The sequence below is a fragment of the Phacochoerus africanus genome, chromosome 7 (assembly GCF_016906955.1).
Source record: "Phacochoerus africanus isolate WHEZ1 chromosome 7, ROS_Pafr_v1, whole genome shotgun sequence".
NCBI classification, from domain to species: Eukaryota; Metazoa; Chordata; class Mammalia; order Artiodactyla; family Suidae; genus Phacochoerus; species Phacochoerus africanus.
In genome coordinates this window covers 15,534,472-15,552,751 of record NC_062550.1, presented here as the reverse complement: position 1 = coordinate 15,552,751, position 18,280 = coordinate 15,534,472, and the positions used below count along the sequence as shown (strand labels likewise).

Below are 18,280 nucleotides of genomic sequence, written 5' to 3'. Positions count from 1 at the left end.
TTTTTGATTTAAAGCCATCCGAAGAGGTGTGAGGTAAACTTTATTGTGGTTTTGATTTGCATTTCCCCTGATGATTAGGGATGTTAAGCATCTTTTCATGTACCTGTTGGCCATCTGTATGTCTTCTTTGGAAAAGTGTCTGTTCAGGTTCTTTACCCAAGTTTTAATCAAAGTATTTGGGGTTTTTTGCTATTGAGTTGCAGTCATTGAATTATTTTTTTAATTGAAATACAGTTGATTTACAGTGTCATATTAGTTTTAAGCATACATCACAGTGATTACTATATATATGTATGTAAAATATATATATTCTTTTTCAAATTTTTCTCCCTTATAGATTATTACAAAATATTGAGTACAACTGAATTCCTAAACTTCATTTCTAATTGATACAGCCACTCAAGTTACTGTTAAAATGGTATATTGTCAACATAATTTGATCAGTATCATTGCAATGATAATAAACACAGTCATGTACCAAACATTCAATGCCATAATCTCATTTACTTCTCATGGGAACTCTCTAAATACTAGTTCAGTGTCAAAAATGAGACAGAGGTCTTTCAGTAATTTATCCAAGGTGACTTAGTTCCTTAAAGCTAAAGCCGGAATTTGAGCCCTTTCTTTCCATTCTATATTTCCCATTGTAGTACAGTTGACCCTTGAACTGCCCATGGGCCCTTACATGTAGATTTTTTTTTCAGTGAATATGTAATACAGTACTGCATGTTCCATGGTTGGTTGAATCATGGATGTGAAACCATAGATACGGAGGGCCCCCTGTAAAGTTATACAAGGATTTTCAACTGCATAAGGGGTTGTCACCCCTAACTCCTGTATTGTTCGAGTCAACTGTAATTATCTTCATCTCTTATCATAGACTTGTTTAATTGACATCTGCTCTTTTACACTATTCAGTCATTTTAAGACTTTTGAAAAAGTTTGACATTACATCTTGAAAGTAAGTAACTGGAATAATGCTTTGCATATAGTAATCTGTAAATATTGGCTGAATTGAATTGATTTTTCTGAGATCAGAAATAAGCTTTTTAAAAGTATAATTATGTATGTATATACATAAATCTAAACCACATGTGTATCTGTTCATCAAAAATGTTTATAAAAATACACATCAGCATTCCTGTCGTGGCACAGTGGAAACGAATCCAACTAGGAACCATGAGGTTGCGGGTTCGATCCCTGGCCTCGCTCAGTGGGTTAAGGATCCGGCATTGCTGTGAGGTGTGGTATAGGTTGCACACACGGCTCGGATGTGGCGTTGCTGTGGCTCTGGCATAGGCCGGCAGCAACAGCTCCAGTTAGACCCCTAACTTGGGAACCTCCATATGCCGTAGGTTACCTCTAAGTAGTAGAATGACTGCTACTTTTTTTAGTTCTCTACATTTTGTAATTTTTCTGCAATGATTGTCCCTTTCTTGTGTACTTGTAAAGTTTTTAAGAGGGGAAAATGAAGTTTATCTCTTCTGTAATTACGCATCTAAATATATATTACATACCTAAATACATAAGTTACACATTTAAATGTATATCTAAATAATTTTACATATCTAAATACATAAGTTATGTATCTAAATATAATCACTTTACTAATGAGTTAGTGTCGTAACAAATATGGTATATACATTTATAAATGAATTTTTCAGTTTTTAAAATTTGAAATGATTCGCTTTGTTCCCCCTGGTACCCCATATTTGAGGGTTCATAGTCCTAATTTTTGAGTCCAAAGCCAACCCATATTAGCAAAATTGTCTTTTTCATTTGATTTTTAACAATTCTCTATATATTCTTATGCTTCTCCTCCTAAATTGATTTTAAGTTTAGTAGCTGTATTCTTCTGAAATAAAAATTTGCACATCCAGCAAATACTTTTTGAGCTAGACTCTGGGAATACAGAGATATACGAAATACACAAGGTCTCTGCTCTCAGATTATTTACCTACTTTATTAAGGATTACAAACTCAAATGCCTACAAGTGCCCAAGTTGGTAATAAAGTAAGTCACATGGACTGAACATAAGATGATAAATAAAAACTGACACTTAGCTCATTGTGGACATGAAGGAGCATGGGGGTTGTGGGGACTGGAAAGAGGACCTTGCTGCTATTTAGCTCCAGCTGGTTGTTACCATATAGGAACATGGGGCCAATGCTACCATATCTTCCAGATTTTTTGAGAGAAGCCAGGACTCTAGATTTCTACATAAAATTCTCTAGTTTTTAAATGCTATCAACTGATTCTAATTTGAAACCCTCTACCAAAAAAAGTTTATAGTCCATATTCAATTTATAAGTCATCAGATTTTAATGTTTGGCTTGGATTTGAATACAGACTATATCCAAATGAAATAAAAATAATTTATTGAAATAATTTATCAGAGTGACTGAATTTTCCTCTTACGGATTTTCAAAGCTGAGTTGGAACGTAAAGGTACTATGATCAAGACACAAAGGTCAGACTACTAATTTTGGACAGCAAACAGCAACCAAATTGGGTTAGGGACACAAGGACAAGATTAAGAAGGAAAATTGAAATGAGGCAAGATACAAAGAGCAAAATGTTACAGAAGATTAGGCACAGAAAAGGCCATCCAAGTGCCGTCTGTGTTAGGCTAAACTGTATCTCCAACTGATAGCAACTCACAGGTTCACTTGTGTGTTCATACTACCAACTTGTTTTGTTGAGCCCAGACAAAACTAAATTTTCATTACCTTCTCTGCAAATGATGTTCTTATGCGGGGGAGGCCCTAAAGATGGCCTTACATAGTTTAATGAGAGGAAATAATTTGTTAACCCAACCCCCTGCGTTTGTGGGGTATTCCCCTTCTCCCCACATGGCCACGTTTGAACACATTCATTAATCCCCGTATGTGCTAGGCATTGTGGTAAGGTAGGGGCTGAATTGCAGAGGTAAACAAGGCTTTAACTCCCTGGATACAGAGCCCCACACCTCTATAAATTTACCTTTGTCTCATTTATATCAGTCTCAGAAGAATAAATGTCTTTTTAGGTTGGAGCTAAGCAATCTCCCTCTCCTGATGATCTTTTCTCTTCCTGTCTTCTCAAAAGCCTTGTTTCATCAGTTGTTATCTTTTGTTTGTTACCTCTCCCTGTTTTCCTCAGTCTGTATACATCTTCATGTCATAGACTTTCACATGTTAGCGTCTTAGAAGACTGATTTGTTCTTTTCAGTATCCTTATTTCCCACTCATGCCTCAACTTGCTGTAAGTAAGGCTTTTCCACCATTCCTTACTCCCCAGATTACACTGAAAATGTGTTCAGGAAGGTCACAAATTAACTAATTTTCAAAAGGAATGGATTTTTTTAGTCTTTATCTTATCACATCTCTTGTAACAGTTGGCACTGTTGACCACTGTCTGTGTTTCTGTGCCACCATACGCTCTTACATTTCTTTTGATCCACCTCTTCTTTCTTTTCAGTCTGACATGCTAACTCCTATCTTTGTCCACATCTAATTGCTAGCATCCCCTAAAGTTCTCTTCTGGCCCAGTCTCACTTTACATTACTCCGAGTGGTCTCATCCCCTCCCTTGGCTTCTGCTTCAGCCTATTTGGTGGGGGCGGGTGTGTGTGTGTGGGGGGTGTGTGTGTGTGTGTGTGTGTGTGTGGCAAATCTGTCTCTCTTAATAGTCATTCCCCTTTATTTCTGGTCAGATTTTTTCATTTTGTCTTCCATGTACCTAACAGAGGGATTGTTCTAAAATACATGTATAATCTTGTCATTCTTCCTTATAAAACTTGCAGTGACTCCCTGCAAATTTCACCTCCATGGCCTGTCTCTGAGGTGTATCCTAAATCTACTCTTACCCTACACTTTCTGCTTAATTATACTGAATTCTTTATTCTTACCTGATTATATATACTACACTGTTTCTTGGCATATCTCCATGACTTGGCCGATGCTGTTCCTTTTGCATGGAATACCTCTCCCAACTTTGTTAGCATGTGTATTCTTGAAGATCACCCTAAGTATCATCTCTGTGAAGATATCTGAGGCAGAGTTCATCATTCTCTGCTTTGCATCATTTTTACTGATCTTTTTTGACATTTGCTATGTTGTAACTTTTTGTTTATCAAAAACTTTTATTCTAGACATTTTTATTATAGACTTTTATTCTAGACGTTGAGTTTCTTTAGGTCAGAGATCATGTCTTCTTTGTCTTTGGATCCCCATGTTTAACAAAATAACTTACGGATAGTAGGTACCCCATAAATGTTTAATGAAAGACCAAACATTTGTGTTCTCTATGAGTTCAGTGTGGTGAATACACTGTCTTACGGATTTCTCCATATGAAGGAATAATTGTGGTATGCCATGGTGAGCACCATAGAGAATATGCCAGGTACCATAGCAGCCTGGAAGAGGGAATGATTGGCTGGTATGGAGAAGGTCAAAGAAAATCTTCACAGACAGCCTTGGTATATACAGGAAAGAGACTAGTTTCAAAGTGTGAAGAATCCATAATCACAGGAGTGATAGGAGGTGATTTTGGGAATGAAGGCAGAGGCCAGAAAATGAAGATCCCTTTAGGCTCTGTTTTAGAACTTGAGTTTTAGCCTTTAGGGGAGATATTAGAGGTTTTATCCAGGAAGGTGATGAACATCATTATTTTTGCTTTACAAAGATAAAACAGGGAGTTGTGTGGAACAAGGAATGGGGGGCGGTATGAGACTGGAAATGGGAAAACTAGTTAGAAGAAACTTCTAGAATAGGATTTCAAAAAGTCACAGCATTTGACTGAAAGGAAAAGGATTATAAATCCTTCTCTATGTAACAGAGAAGAGGGGATGTTTTCTGGGTAGACTCTGGCTCTGCCATTCTTCTCCTTAGCAAAAGAGAAAAGCCCCTTTTTTGTTTTCATAGTAGAGTGTGATTAAAAACCCATGTGTATATAAGCAACAGTGCCACTACTACCAGTGCAGTTCTGACTTTGCGGTGTGCTGCTGTGGTTGGTTTCCTCTGTTCATAGTGCCCTCTAGCATCTTGATAAAATAATGGTGAAATATTTCTTGCAACTTTCTGACTGAATGCTGGTTTGTTTCATTTCAGCAGCAGTTTCATCTAACTGCATAGATGAGTACTGTGACAAAAAACAAATGCATCTGTGTCCTTTTAAGGATCACCCATAAGATCTTTTGTGTGCCTTAGCAGTTCACCTTGACATCCAAATTCAGTCCATTTTCCTTTTACTACTTTCCCAATATCAAATAGGATGTTATACAGTATATTTGAAATCGATTAAAAAGTGACTTGAAACACTCCACCAAATAATGTCAGTCAGAACTTCTCAAAGAAAATGCCTCTCACCGTGTGGATTTTGTAGTCCATTTGTCCCCTCTTCCCCAACCTGCATTTTTAAGTATTTTATCCCATTAGCAAAAGTTCATTTGACATTTAAACTATTGGCTATATAGCCTTATCTATGTATTCTGAAGGCAAGTTGAGTCTAAAGCAGTCTTTGTAACCTAAACTATTGTAGTCACATAGAATGTTTGTTCCAGTGAATGAGCAGTAAGCATTATTTTCATAAAAGTGCTAGGGGTGTTTTTACTATTAACTAGCTTCCAGGAGGAGTTTATGCATAAGAAAGCAAGATATTTAGGATTCTCTTGGCTTATTTTTAACCTATTTTGGCCTTTCATAAACTGCATTCTTAAATTACTTTAATGTTGAACCACTAGAGATGGTTATTTACATTTGTGTCACTTTTACTATTTTAAGTATATTTAAGCCATTTATTCATATCATCTCAATTTAGGCTTTCACAATTTCAGTGACTATTTCTTTTCTGGAACCACCAAACATCTTTATTTGTTAAAAAATAAATCTTATCCAGAAACTTGAACAATGAGAATATCATTTTCATGTGGGTTCAGGTATATGATCCTTCGACCTCAGTGACTTTGTGTCTGACCATGTCATTAAGGTCATGAATATTAAGAATATCTGTATACACTGGATACTCCCTTCCTGTAGTAACCCACTAAGAATCCAGGTACGGATGGCAAGAAGAAGCATATTAGATTCATTCAGAGAGCTTTCAAATTATACCACCATGATCCCTCATTAAATTCTGATATGATACCCAGCACCCCCTGAGAAATACCAAAGGGACCACAGTCACCAAGAGGTTTTAAGATAGAAAACAGTTGAAAGTGACTAGTGTAAAACTTTTATTTAATCTACTTATATTATTAAACTATATTTCCTTTTGTACAAATTTCACCAGTTGGCTGTGTCCTTTGAAAGCAGGATTTCCTTTTATTTACTCCCAGACTACCTATATTCATTGTCAGAGGAGGCACCCTCTCATTCAAGTATTTGAAAATTTAATCAACAACTCTATCCTGGACTATGCACTGTGCACCCTATCCATGCCCTTCATGAGTTCATACTCATTATATATCTTCTTTCCTTAACCACCTAGTTCCCTATCCACCGCTCCTTTCAGGTGGGCACTTTAATTGCCCTCTTCTGAATCTTCTCCAGCTTTATTTTGTCTTTTTTGAGGTAAGTTATCTGAATTACAGTAGTATTTAAGATGTAGATTTTACTAAGTCTTTATACATGGATAAAATACATAGTGATATGTTTTGCATCCTATAGTTGTCTTTAGAATATTTTATTGACAGCTTTAAGTAAATTTTGCCATCTTTTATCTTTTCATTGAACATTCTAGTGTTCACCTTGAAATTGTACCTGAAAAAAAAAAAAAGTGTTGCTGCATAAAGCTGCTAATGACTGTTTAGTATCTTCCTTAAAGGTACTTAGAAATTAAAAAAAAAAAAAATTCCTACAGTTCAGGATTCCCCTTACACTGGTGAACTGATGGCAAGGTAATACAGAGGATGTGCACCAAATGCTTTATGGGGCTTTTTCATTTGATTAAAATGTCTAAAACGATCATTTTACATTTTGCCTAATATTACCAGGAGAAAAGAACATGCTTACTTTGTGACAGATACTTTCCTAAGCACCTCGCATGTATTAACCTGTGAGGTAGTTATTTTTCCAATTCTCCTTATTTGAAAGTTGGAGTAAGGAGCTGCAAAATAATTTACCTAAGGTCAACCTGCTAGTAAGCGGTAAAGCCATTATTAAAACTCCTGGGCCTACCTTCTCAGTGGGTATTATATGCTTACATATTTTGCTAACTTCTTTGAAGAAGTAGTAACTTAGCCTATCCTATTTGCTAATATCCTTAGGTATTCTTATCTCTTATACTCTTTCCCTCCACTTCCTATGAAGGGAATAAGAAAGATCTCACATTATGTGTTATACTGATAAAATCCCACTCTGGCTTTCATAACTTTCTAATCATCATTTCTCTGAAGCTGGATAAAGAAATAAAATTTTCAGTCAGAAACTTAAGACACCACCATTACTGATGGCCTGGTGGTCACAGAGGCCCCACTCCTGCCACAAAATATATTCAAAACAGCTCCATTTGAATTTCTGATACCTGGGGAAAAAGGCTTTTTGTCCTCAGACCATGTAGGATTACCATAACCACACTTCGAAAACTTCTCAATTTTAAGATTTACTGTCGTCACATCTGTCTCCAACCTCCCTGTGTTGGTGAGTAGTTGGTGATGATAGTGAGCACCCAAGGATTCCTGCCTAAAAACCTATTCTGTTTTTGCAGTGGATAGTCTGCTGAAATACACTGGCTATGGGAATGCTGCAGGACTGTTGGCGGCCAGGGGCCTCTTGGCTGGAGGAAGAGGAGATAATTGGTACTCAGAGGACGAGGATACAGACACTGAAGAATACAAAAATGCAAAACCAAAGTATAGTATCACGTTTCTTTTCACCTAACTTTGCTTTGAGTTGGTTATTTGCCTTTCACTTCCTTTGTCTTTCGTTTTCCAAGTATTTCTTTTCTTTTGTGGATTTGGAAGCTTCCTGTTTAATAGTGTATTAGAGGCAGTTTCATAGCTAGTGCCTTAGAGAGTGACTTCAAGTGATTGAGGGAAGATAATATTGCAGGAAACGATCTGCTCCATATTTTTAAAATGCTCATTGTCCTCTCCTAAGTATTAAGAGAGATAGTGTTTTTAGATATCTACCATTATGGAGTTCCCGTCGTGGTGCAGAGGAAGCTAATCTGACTTGGAACCATGTGGTTGTGGGTTCAATCCCTGCCTCCAATTGGACCCCTAGCCTGTGAATTTCCACATGCCGCAGGTGCGGCTCTTAAAAAAAGCAAAAAAAAAAAAGGTCCCATTGTGGTGTATCGGAAACAAATCTGACTAGGAACCATGAGGTTGCTGAGGTTGCGGGTTTGACCCCTGGCCTCACTCAGTGGGTTAAGGATCCAGCATTGCTGTGAGCTGTGGTGTAGGTCGAAGATGTGGTTTGGATCTGGTGTGGCTGTGGCATAGGCTGGCAGCTGTAGCTCCAATTAGACCCCTAGCCTGGGAACCTCTATATGCCACGAGTGCAGCCCTAAAAAGAAAAAAAAAGTTTATAGTAAATTTTAATCAAACAGGGAATCATCTTTTAACAGAGGCATTGGTGCACTGGATAGGCAAACCAGAGACTGTATCAAATCTCCCAAGTCAGTGCTTACGAGATACTAATTGTCTCTTGTCCCAAAACAAACCACCTCTCCTCTCTTGTTTTCCCTTCCCATCCTTTTCATCCCCCTCTTAACTCCAATTCTAGGTAAAATTTCTTAGTTTCCACTTATTAGGAGTTATTTGAGCTCAGTTTTATGGTCTTCATTACTGAATATTAAAAAGATACGTCCTTCCACTGACATGCTGTTACCTACCTACAGTCTTCAAGAGTGTGATGTGGGTAGATTTTCTACCCACAGTCTTCATGTGTGTGATATAGTAGTTGATTAGCGACAGAAAAATCATTATCTGAAAAATTAGGCCCTTTTTTTAAAAAAGTATAGATACTGCCTTGTTGATATGAAAATAATAGGTTGTCAGAAGGTAAAAGAAAAGATCATTCCCTAATCAGACAGGAATTATATGGCTGGTATTCTCGTAAAATCAGGTCTGAGTTGGTTGTGTTACTTGTAGCATCCCCAGTGCTATCAGCCTCAACAGGATCTTACAGAGTATGCCCTAAAAAAAAGGGCTTTTGGGGAAAAAAAGCTAGCAGTGACCTAAGCAGTAAGTTCTTAAGATCGACACCATTTAGATGTCATAAATTGAGCATCTCTATCAAGTATTTTAAGCTAAGATAGAGAAATAATGCATTCATCTTTCCATAATTATAGAAGATATTGTTCTAAATCCTTTTTGTTAGCCCTTGCTTTTTCTATTCCATAAACTGTATTTCCATATCAATTTAATATTTTCTATCTCTCCATTTGAGACATTAAAATATACCACTTGAGAAGCCTCATTTTTTAACAAAGGTAGAAATTACATTAGGCCTTCATTATGTCCCGAAGTATGTGGACACAGGCACCTAAGAGAAAATTCCTCAGTACTCATGGATGGTTGATATCATTGCATCTCAATGTGTATTGTTATTTTTGTTTGGTAGATGATTTCTAAAATGGTATTGGTATCTAGCAAACACAAGAATGCTACTATAACAAGGAGGAGCTTGGAGAAAATACAAGAGTATTGAGTCTCTCCCAATAGTACAGGAAATAGAAGTGTGTTAACATTATGGAAGTAAAGTTAGATTTCCTTGTTTAAGTCAAGGACCGTGGTGTTTGATATTGTTATTGTCTTGGCACCCTGGCATAGAAAGATTCTGTGCTTAGGCTTTACATCCCTGTTTGGAATCATCTTCAGCCTTTGCATCTGGCCTATATCGTTAATAGGAATGGTGTGTTAGTGTGGCCAGAATAGCCACCATTGTGAAATCTTGTTTCTTAAACATTGTACATTACAAGTATAAGTACGTTTTTTTCCTCACTTAGCGTCACACCTTCTCCCTTCATACAGATTTGCATTTGTATTTTTTTCCTTACGTCTTCCCCTTTCAGGTGAAACAGTGTAGTGGGACATTTCATTTGTTAATTTAAAATACTTATTAAAATGGTCTCCTTGAAGGTAGTGGTGAACTTTGCAAGCAAGGCAATCCTTTGTGCTCTGGACAGTGATCCTTAGGTCTCAAAGAACTTCTTCCTTTAAAATCGTTATGAAAACCCCTTACTAATCTAGTCAAGTTTATAAAGTCAGCATCTGAAAGGACTGCTTACTCCCTTACCCCGATTACTCTTTACCAGTCAGTGCTCCCAGAATCACAGTCTGCTTTTCTTACGATGCATTTATTCACAAACAGTGCAGTGTTGGCAGAAGCAAAGAAATTACCCTCCATCCAGTTGGCCCTCGTCCCATTGTCAAAAATATAAGTGGATTCTGATTAATGCACCAAGGTAACCTGTAATCCTTTAGTGGAATCTGAAACTAAGAATTGTATGGAGCTTACATTCAAGCTATGAGAGACAGTTAATATCACAACAGTCCTTTTTGTGTCAAAATAAATGTATTTAATGGACTGGAAATGGCTTAGTCAAAGTATACTCATAGAAATCAAGTTACATGCCACACAGGTTTTTGGTATATGTCTAGCCGTCTTTGTTAAAAGTTTTCAGATTAAAAAAAAAGTTTTCAGATAATTTTGGTCCTATATCAAAAAGAAACCAGATTTCTGAGTTCTTTTATACCAGTTTCTTTTATGTCTCTGAGCAAGGAGGCTCCTTTACTGTATAGATATAACAGAGGCTACTGTGGTTTGTGCATCCTTCCAAACATAAATTAAAAATGTGTATCTAGGAGTTCCCACCGTGGCGCAGTGGTTAACGAATCCGACTAGGAACCATGAGGTTGCGGGTTCGGTCCCTGCCCTTGCTCAGTGGGTTAACGATCTGGCGTTGCTGTGAGCTGTGGTGTAGGTTGCAGACGCAGCTCAGATCCCGCGTTGCTGTGGCTCTGGCATAGGCCGGTGGCTACAGCTCCGATTAGACCCCTAGCCTGGGAATCTCCATATGCCGCGGGAGCAGCCCAAGGAAATAGCAAAAAAAGACAAAAAAAAAGTGTATCTAATGACATTTGGCTCATTTTAGACACATTGCTTGCAGGCTGGATATGGTATATAGAAACCTATGGGTCCAAAAAGTTGTCTTTGAAAGGCTGCTATATGGAGGACAGAAGGAGGGAATGGCTAAAGTTGGCCTAAGTCTGTAGGATACCCTCTTCCTATATTCCGACTGTTTCTTATATTTTTAATACCCCATACTAGGTCATAATCACATCCAAAAGTTTAAAATTATTATACTAAGCAGTTCAGAGGAATTTCCTTCTTGACTCTATCTCTCAGCAGTAGCTGTGGCTGCAGCTTTACAGATAGTTTCTTCAACACACAAAAAAAAACACCTTTTTTTTCTTTTGTCAAGATTTTGTTATATTGCTTTAAGTTTCATTTTAATTGTCTCTATATATTAGGGCTATACAAATGAAACAGATATCTTTTGTTTTTAATATTTCTTGAAGTAGATGAACCAGAAACAGGAGCTGAAGATTTTTCTTTTTCTTTCTTTTTTTTTTTTTTGCTTTTTAGGGCCACACTCAGGCGTATGGAGGTTCCCAGGCTAAGGGTCAAATCAGAGCTACAGCTGCCAGCCTACACCACAGCCCACAGCAATGCTGGATCCTTAACCCACTGGGAAAGGCCAGGGATCAAGCCCACAACCTCATGGTTCCTAGTCGGATTCGCTTCCGCAGTGCCACAACAGGAACTCCCTCTTTTTTTTTCTAGTTTGGACTATTGTGGTTTATTTATATATAATAGGATTTAATTAGCATTCCTAGGAACTGGGGTTTATTTACTGTAAGCAATCATGAAACACAATCTAAATTTGATCTCTAAGGACCAGAATTGAAAATAAAATCATTGCCACTTATGCTATGTATACTGGCTAACCAGCCTTGGTGATATTTGCAGTCACACCAGTTTTACACTTTAAAAATTGAGTTCTCTAATTTTTCTTTTGATTTTAATCTGAGTACAGGTTTCATTTCCTATAGATTCACAACCACAGTTTTCTATATCCCTTATACCAAGGATATCACTCTTAATCTAGCACCCCAACATAGGAAACATAAAGCACTATAATTTAAAAAGGTATTTTGGAGCTTTCTTAATTGCTTACATGCAGCTTGGTATTTGTGTATATATATGTATTCGGCATGTCTGTCTGTATGGCTGATGCATGATAGATACTTAATAGTTGATAAATAAGTGAAAGAATTACACTACAATACCCTGTTTTCTTTGTATTGCTAGTAGAATGCAAAAACTTGGAGTTCCCATTGTGGTGCAGCAGAAATGAATCCGACTGGTTTGTAGGTTCGGTTCCTGGACTCGCTCAGTGGGTTAAGGATCTGGTGTTGCCCTGAGCCATAGTGTAGGTCACAGTTGTGGCTTAGATCCTGCGTGGCTGTGGCTGTGGCTATGGCATGGGCCAGCAGCTATGGTCCCGATTGAACCTCTAGCCTAGGAACTTCCATATGCCGCAAGTGCAGCCCTAAAGAGCAAAAAAAAAGGGGGGGGGGGGCAAAACTTGGATTAAGGTGTTGTTTCATAATTTACCCTACTTCTTCAATGTGGAGTCAGTTTTACATTTATATGGTAATTCTCAAATTACTTGAGACATTTTCACCTCAGTCACCATTATTAACTAGTATCTCTCCAAAATATCTTGTATCTGAATTTAACCATAGCAAATTCCACGAAACACCTAGTTGTTGTGTGGCTTCTTTAGTTAATGAAGATTGTACATGAAGCTCCATAGTGACGATATAACTTAATGGACTAATTCACTGGATCATCTAAGGCCTCTGGCTTACTTATTTCTTAGCAAGTAGCTCACTTATGTAATAATAATAGCTGGTATTTATTGAGTATTTAATGTGTCCAGTACTATTTTAAGAACTTTCCTGATATTATTTCATTTAATCTTCACAGCAACCTTTTGAATAGATTTGGTAAAATGAGGATAGGTTATTGAGGAAACTAAAGCTCATGATTTCCAGAACTTGTCTAGTGCACACAGTTCATGAATGGTCAGGTGGCCTAACTCCAGAGCTGGTATTTTTAGGGACTTTTATTGTTTTTGAGGTAGACAAAGGAGGTTTTAGTGTGTTTTTCACTTTGCCCTCTTATTTTGGGGATAAAATACACATAAAATTTTCCATTTTAAGTATACAGATCTGTGGCATTATGTACATTAATGTTGTACAACCACAAACATCAGCCATCTCCAGAACATTCAGCATCTTCCCCACCTGAAACTGTTTACATTCCCTCTCCCAACAGCCCTTGGTGCAGCCCTAAAAAGACAAAAGACAACATTCTACTTTCTGTCTCTATGGATTTGACTAGGAATCTTACATAAGTGAAATCTAAGAACCTCATGTAAGTGAAATCATACATAATATTTGTCCTTTTGTAACTGATTTCACTTAGAATGTCTGAAGATTCATCCATATTGTAGCATGTGACAAAATTTCCTTTTTAGGGCTGAATAACATTCCATTGTATGTATATACCATATTTTGTTTATCCATTCATCCAACAGTGGACACTTGAGTTCTTAACACTTTGGCTCTTTTGTGTATAATGCTGCTCTGAACATGAGTGTACACATACCTGCTTTAACTTTTTTGGGGTATATACCCAGAAGTAGAATTGCTGGATCATATGGTAGTTCTATGTTTAATGCTATACCATTTTACATTCCCACCAGCAATGCAAAAGGGTTCCAGTTTCTCCCCATCTTCTCCAATACTTTTTTTTTTTCTTCAGCATAATGCCATCCTAACATGTGTGAAGTTAAAGCTGGTATTTTAACTGCTTCTACATTATTCTTCAAAGCCAGTCAGAGAGAGAGAGTCTTTGCCCTTCACATAGTTTCTCTGTTTTTAGAGCATCTATTATCTTTCTTTGATATAACCAAAATAGGAAATAAGAGGAATAGGAGTTCCTTGGTGGCCTAGTATGTTAAGGATTTGGCATTGCCACTGCTGTGGCTCAGATCACTGCTGTGGTGCAGGTTCAGTCCCTGGCCTAGGAACTTCTGCATGCCATGGGTGTGGCCAGTAAATAAATAAGTAAATGAAACTGAGGATTTTATTTTTAAAAAAGAGAAATAATGTGTATTTTATAAAACCCTGATGCCTCTGAAAGTTAAAAGTTTTATTAAGTTCATTTTTTTTTTATTAAGTTCATTCTTATTCATATAAATTTATCAGGTAGTTCTGGTTCTACCTTCATAATACATTCAGAATCCAGTCACCCCATACTGCCATCAATCACTACCACCTCTTCAGTCCAAGCTAAAATTTTATCTCCCTCCAAGATCATTTAAAATAGCCTCCTAGGACTTCCTGTCATGGCTCAGTGGTTGATGAACCCAGCTAGTATCCATGAGGATGCAGGTTTGATCCCTGGCCTCACTCATTGGGTTAGGATCTGGTGTTGCCGTAAGCTGTGGTGTAGGTTGCAGACACGGCTTGGATCCTGTGTTGCTGTGGTTGTGGCATAGGCCGGCAGCTATAGCTCCAATTCAGTCCCTAGCCTGGGAACCTCCATATGCCACAGGTGCAGCCCTAAAAAGACAAAAGACAAAAATAAATAAAATAAAAATAAATAACATAGGCTCCTAACTTGTGGCTTCTCTGTCACTCTTCAGACCATTCTCAACACAGCAGCCAGTGCAATCTTTGTAAAATTTAAATTGAACATTACCACTGCTCAGAATTGTACAGTGGCTAATGATGCAGTGTGTATGTGTTCCTTTTCTCACCATGCTATCACCACACTTAACTCTTTACTGTTTGTCATGCTGCAGACATACTCCTACCTGAGGCCTTCGTATTGACTGTTCCTTCTGCCTGGAATGCCATTCTCCAGATGGCTACAGCCTTACTCCCTCACCTCCTTCAAGCCTTTACTCAAATATCATCTTTCTAGTGAAGCCTCTTGTATCCTCATGTTAAAAATTGCAACACTCCTACCTTCACCCTGTACTTCCTTGCTCTTTTTTCTTCATAGCATTTATCTTCCTTCTAACATACCATATAATTTACTTATTCATTTAGTCTGTTTTCCCCACTAGAACATAAGTGCCATGAGGAATTTTTTTGTTCATTGAGATGTCCCCAAAATAATGCCTAGCATATAGTAGGCACTCAATAATTTTTGTTGAATAAATTAATTTTTTGATTTGTTTAACAAATTTAAGTTGGTCACCCTCTTCTCAGCATTGGGATACCAAAATGATTAAGGTCTCTGTCCTAATTAAGCTCCACATCTGGTTGGGGAGTGGGAGCTAGGGAATGGAATTCAAGAAAAATAGGATATAGTAAATTTCCAAATTATTGCTTTATGGGCTGCAGATATTATGGAGAGTTTTTTTGCTGGAAAGACATTTCTAATTTCATGTGCATATAATGTCTCCTTTACCACCCCACCTGCTCCCCTCTTCCCTACTCTAGGCTCACAAATGCCTTTTCCTAAAAATCCTGATCACGTTCCTAAAGGTTGCAAATTGTCAGCTCATAGACTCCATTTACCCCACAAGTAGGTTTTGCTAGACTTGTCTAATGTTGCATTGGTTATTTGGTTTTTTGTTTTTATTTTTTGTTTTACATAAGATTTCTTAAAATAATTTATAATTCACATATTTCAGGTGAAATTTGGAATTCTAACTTATTTTGAAAAAGCAGAAGTTTTGATAACATTAGGCCTGTATTCTTACAAGGCGGCTGACAGGGTTGAGTGGCTCTTGTCCCTATCATACCAGGCATGAGATCCTTTGATTTAATAATGTATCTTTTTCATTCATCTTGTCTGCCTTAGCCTCTGTAGGGATTTGATATAGATTCTTCAATAACTAGAATGCTTTAAGTAAAATTTAATCCATATTTTTTTAGAGATAGATGTTAACTTTCATATAGCTCAGGGAACATTTAATAGCTCTTTTCTGTTGTTGTCGTTGTTGTTGTTTAGGGAACTAGTATAAGTACTATTAACATTGGCCAAATGTAGCAACAAATTTCAAGAGCAAAAGTCTTGAAATGTATTTTAGCTTTGATGCATATGTTAATTTGCTCATACCCTTTTAGTATGTCTTAATCCTTTTGTCTCTAGGCCGATAGCTGCAGTCAGTTCATATAATGTGGCCTTATATAATACAAAACTCTCTGTGAAATACCACACATTAAGATTTTAGATATTCCTTGTCACCTAATTGGAAGATATACATAATCATAGGATTGGAGTGCTGAGAAGATGGGGGAGTGGAACAAAGACAAGGTGGGAAAATTATGGTAAATATAAAATTTAACATAATAAAATAGCCGCCATATTTAGTGTACTTAAAGCAACTTAGCACTCAAAAGTCTTGGAATAAAAAACCAGTCCCAGAATTTTGGTGTTAAGTCCTGAAACCTGGAAAATTAAGTCTCAGACTATACTATCTGAGGTTTTAAAGATGGCAGGTGTTTGTTCAACCAAAAATAATCTTTTCTGAAACTTCACTCCATTATTATGGTATGTGTATTAGTTGTTTTCTCTTCCTCTGGATAGGGAAACTACCTAAGACTGTTTGAGGTAGGAATAAGGAGGGGAGATAGTGTACAAGTCTGCCTCCTGGCCCCAGTACATTGGTATTTTTCCCATAAGAGAGTGGCATAGTTCAGTAATCCAACTTGTGTTTTCTGTAGTGGTGTTTACATTCTTCTGGGGGGGGGGGGAGTTGGAGGGGTGTCTTTTTCTGTTGTTATAGAAATACAGTTGATTTACAATGTTGTGTTAGTTTCAGGTGTAGAGCAAAGCATTAGTTCCAGATATAGAGCAAAGTGATTCAGTTTTATATATATATATATATATCTTTGTATATATAGATATCTTTTTTTTCATTCTCTTCCATTATAGGATATTGCAAGACATTGAGTATAGTTCCCTGTGCTATATAGTAGGTCCTTGTTGGTTATCTATTTTACATGTAGTAGTTTGTGTATTTTAATCCCAAATTCTTAATTTATCCCTCACCTGTTCCCCTCTGATAACTGTAATTTTGTTTTCTATATCTGTGATTTGTAAGTTCATTTGTATCATTTCTTTAGATTCCATAAATAAGCAATATCATATATTTGACTTTTTCTGGCTTACTTCACTTAGTATGATAATCTCTAGGTCCATCCACGTTGCTGTAAATGGCATTATTTTGTTCTTTTTCACGGCCAAGCAATATTCCGTAGAATATATGTACCACATTTTCTCTATCAATCTTCTCTTGATGGGCATTTAGGTTGCTTCCATGTATTGGCTATTGTAAATAGTGATGCAGTGAACATTGGAATGCATGTATCTTTTCAAATTGTGGTTTTCTGCAAATATATGCCCAAAAGTGGGATTGCAAGATCATATAGTAGCTCTATTTTTAGTTTTCTAAGTAACTCCACACTGTTATCCATAGTGGCTGTACCAGTTTACTTTCCAACCAACAGTGTAGGATGGTTCCTTTTTCTCAACACCTTCTCCAACACTTATTATTTGTAGACTTTTTGATGCTGGCCATTCTGACTTATGTGAGGTGATACCTCATTGTAGTTTGGATTTGCATTTCTCTAATAATTAGTACTCTTGAGCATCTTCTCATGTGCCTTTTGGCTATCCGTATGTCTTTTCTGGAGAAATGTCTTTTTAGATCTTCTGCCCATTTTTTGATTGGATTTTTGTTTTGTTTTGCTTTGTTTTATATTGAGCAGTATGAGCTGTTTGTATATTTAGGAGAATAATCCTTTGTCAGTTGCTTCATTTGTAAATATTTTCTGCCAGTCCGTAAGTTGTTTTGTTTACAGTTTCCTTTGCTGTGCAAAAGCTTTTAAGTTCAATTAGGTCCCATTTGTTTATTTTTGGGTTTAGGAGAGGGGGTTGGGGGCTTTTTTGGCCTCATTGATGGCATACAGAAGTTCCCAGGCCAGGGATCAAACTCAAGCCACTGTAGTAACCTGAGCCACAGCATTGACAATGCCAAGTCCTTAATCACTAGGCCACTAGGGAACTCCTTATTTTGTTTTTATTTCCATTACTCTAGGAGATGGATGGATCCAAAAAGACACTGCCGTGATTAATGTTAACGAGTGTTCTGCCTGTGTTTTCTTCTAGGAGTTTTAAAATATCTGGTCTTACATTTAGGTCTTTAATCCATTTTGAGTTTATTTTTGTGTATGGTGTTGGAGGATGTTCTAATTTCA

General features: G+C 37.1%; 1 protein-coding gene across 7 annotated transcripts in view; it reads left to right on the top strand.

The window, feature by feature from the left end:
- RIC8B (RIC8 guanine nucleotide exchange factor B) overlaps nucleotides 1-18,280 on the top strand; it is a 110,102-nt gene that overhangs the window by 66,820 nt on the left and 25,002 nt on the right. For all 7 annotated transcript variants that reach the window (XR_007135786.1, XR_007135789.1, XR_007135788.1 and 4 more), the window contains exon 8: nucleotides 7,687-7,831. Coding sequence is in view for 3 of the 7 variants with exons in the window: in XM_047786465.1 (XP_047642421.1) it covers nucleotides 7,687-7,831 (145 nt within the window). In the remaining 4 variants the exon portion in view is untranslated. The remainder of the gene's footprint in view (nucleotides 1-7,686; nucleotides 7,832-18,280) is intronic.